The 2,425-nt window shown below is 54.0% G+C and overlaps 2 protein-coding genes across 2 annotated transcripts in view; both read right to left on the bottom strand.

Annotated features, from left to right (window-relative positions):
- Window positions 1-203, bottom strand: part of SNAPC4 (small nuclear RNA activating complex, polypeptide 4, 190kDa) — a 16,548-nt gene extending 16,345 nt beyond the window's left edge. The window contains exon 1 of the mRNA XM_010191347.1: window positions 14-203. Within this exon, the coding sequence (XP_010189649.1) occupies window positions 14-203 (190 nt within the window). The remainder of the gene's footprint in view (window positions 1-13) is intronic.
- Window positions 204-989: 786 nt separating this feature from the next.
- The window catches only part of LOC104546055 (serologically defined colon cancer antigen 3 homolog), a gene marked incomplete at its 5' end in the record, with an annotated part of 2,956 nt that continues 1,520 nt past the window's right edge, over window positions 990-2,425 (bottom strand). Inside the window, 3 exon segments of the mRNA XM_010191346.1 lie at window positions 990-1,083; window positions 1,448-1,587; window positions 2,325-2,387. Coding sequence (XP_010189648.1) covers window positions 990-1,083; window positions 1,448-1,587; window positions 2,325-2,387 — 297 coding nt within the window.

Here is a 2,425-nt window from a genome sequence, read left to right as displayed (position 1 = left end):
CCCCCCGCCGTACCCGTGTCGGAGCTGAGACTGAAGTCGGACACGGCCACCTCGGCGCCGCCGGGCCCCAGGCTCTGCTCCAGCTCCTCGATCTCCCGCCGGATCTTCTCCCGCTCCGCGTTCAGGTCAAGGGCCGCGGGAGACAGCGCGGCCTCAACACCGGGAGGACAGCAGGGCCCAGCCGGGCCCGGCCAGCGGGACATGGCTGCGCCGCGGGCTGCCGGGCCTGAACTTCACCGCCTGGGTCCGCCCAATCACCGCTGGGCGCCTCGGTCAGCTGAGCCCCGCACGTGACACCGCCCAGGAGGGAGCGCTCCCGGGTCCCCGCACCCCTCCGCGGTGCCCGCAGCGATCGCACCCGAGCTGCGCCGTCCCCTCCGCCGCCTTTAATAGCTCCGCAAGACCCGGTACACCGCGACGGGGTGAGGATTACAAACGCCTCCCTTTCCGCTCCACTTGCCCTTTTTCCCTCCGCGGCACGGAACAGCCCCATGGGGAGGGAGAGGCGGAGCGCTCCCGGGTCCCCGCACCCCTCCGCGGTGCCCGCAGCGATCGCACCCGAGCTGCGCCGTCCCCTCCGCCGCCTTTAATAGCTCCGCAAGACCCGGTACACCGCGACGGGGTGAGGATTACAAACGCCTCCCTTTCCGCTCCACTTGCCCTTTTTCCCTCCGCGGCACGGAACAGCCCCATGGGGAGGGAGAGGCAAGGGCAGCCCCAGCCAAAATCGGGGGAGTTTGCGGGGTCCCGGCTGAATCCTGGAGGGCTCAAGAGAATGCGGGGTGCAAGGGGTGAGGGGCTGTGGTCCCGGCCCAGCAGGTCTGTCCGTGTGGGTTCAGGAACGCGCAGTGGGTAGAGATGGAAAAGCCGGCTCTGCAGCAGCGCTAACAGCTTCGTGTGTCGTAACGAGGGTGAATATCAGAATTGAACTTTTTAGGAATCGTTTCTGCATGAAAGCAAAGTTCTCCATTTGAGTCCATTTTGTAGTTTTACTGTCCATCTTCTGGCATTTCAGAAATTCTGTCTATTGATTTAAGGAGATCGGCGACGAGCTGCAGTGATTCTGCTCCAGAGACCAACTGCCTGGAACAGGGAGAGATGCAGCATTAGACCGAGGAGCAAAGCGGCCGGGCAGTATTTGGGTGAGGTTTACCCACACAATTTGGTTTATCAAGAAGCAGTTTATCTGGACTGAAGAAATGAAGTACAAGAGACTTACAGAGTTTAAGTAAAATGGTTTTACGTTAAGTAAAAAAATAAGACTTACACATTCCAGTTATTACCTAAACTTGCAGAAAAACACATGGCAGGTAAGAACATGGACTAGCTGATCTGGCATACAAGAACTCAAGTTTCAATCCTAAAAGCAAACCCTGGGGACATCTAGTCGTGACCCAGTATTTGGAGAAGACTGTTGTGTTAGGAAAGCAGTCTTAAAACAACTCACTTGATTGACGACCGCGAGTTGGTTATGACCGTGAGAAGGTTCTGTAAGGCAAGGTCTGCGTTTTGTTTCACCACAGCCAAGCTCGCTGACTGGCCCGACCTCAAGGCTTCATTCTCTGTCTTGTAATTGTTCAGCTGAACCTAGGGAGGAAACAAACAAAACCTGTATGTGAAAATAGCCACAGAACTCCAGGAGATCTTTACCACTAAAGTAGCTGACAAATACAGTCATACAGCAATCACAAAAACACAGAACGTTAAGGATTGGAAAGGACCTCAGAAGATCATCTAGTCCAATCCCCAATGTATTAGGTACAACAGTAATGAACAGATCCCATCATCAGAGTGCTCTGGAGACCACCCTCTGACAGAAAGCTACACCTCAGAAGTTTTTATTCAAACTGAACACATACGCAGTGTTTTCATGACAGCCAGCAGCCCTCATTCTGCCCATCTCACAGCCCCAGCCTGCTGCCAGTGGCCTGTTCCAGCTCCGACGGTGGGGACAGAAGCTGCTCCCCAACGCTGATGCCATCACCCAACGCTACACAGGCTCTGCTGAGTTATCTGCAATCTCTCAAGCTTCTCTCCCATCTCTGCCAATCGCCTTCCCACGGCTGAACACCCATTGTGTTACGGCAAATATCGAACAGCATTTGAGCATCCCATGAAACTGCAGCAAAACTGTAAGTACCACACATCCCAGAGAGGAAGTTAACAGTCTGCACAGAGCTGAAGTGTTCCACTCCAAAACGCTTTCTGTGGCATTCATGAGGAAAAACGAGGCGTAGATAAGTTTTTTCAATATTCCTTTTATGGCTCAATGTCAAGGTGTACACTTTTAGTCCCAGCAAGGCCTTAAGCAAACTGCTTCATACCTGGAGTAACGCGTTTTCCTGTTTCAGTTTTGTAGCGCTGGTTTCTGCTTTAACTGCCCGTTTCTGAAACAGAGTAAGGACTGTTTTTACCACAGCAGTGC

The sequence above is a fragment of the Mesitornis unicolor genome, unplaced genomic scaffold, assembly GCF_000695765.1.
Source record: "Mesitornis unicolor isolate BGI_N332 unplaced genomic scaffold, ASM69576v1 scaffold12629, whole genome shotgun sequence".
In the NCBI taxonomy this organism is placed as follows: domain Eukaryota; kingdom Metazoa; phylum Chordata; class Aves; order Mesitornithiformes; family Mesitornithidae; genus Mesitornis; species Mesitornis unicolor.
This window is presented reverse-complemented; position numbering and strand designations above follow the sequence as displayed.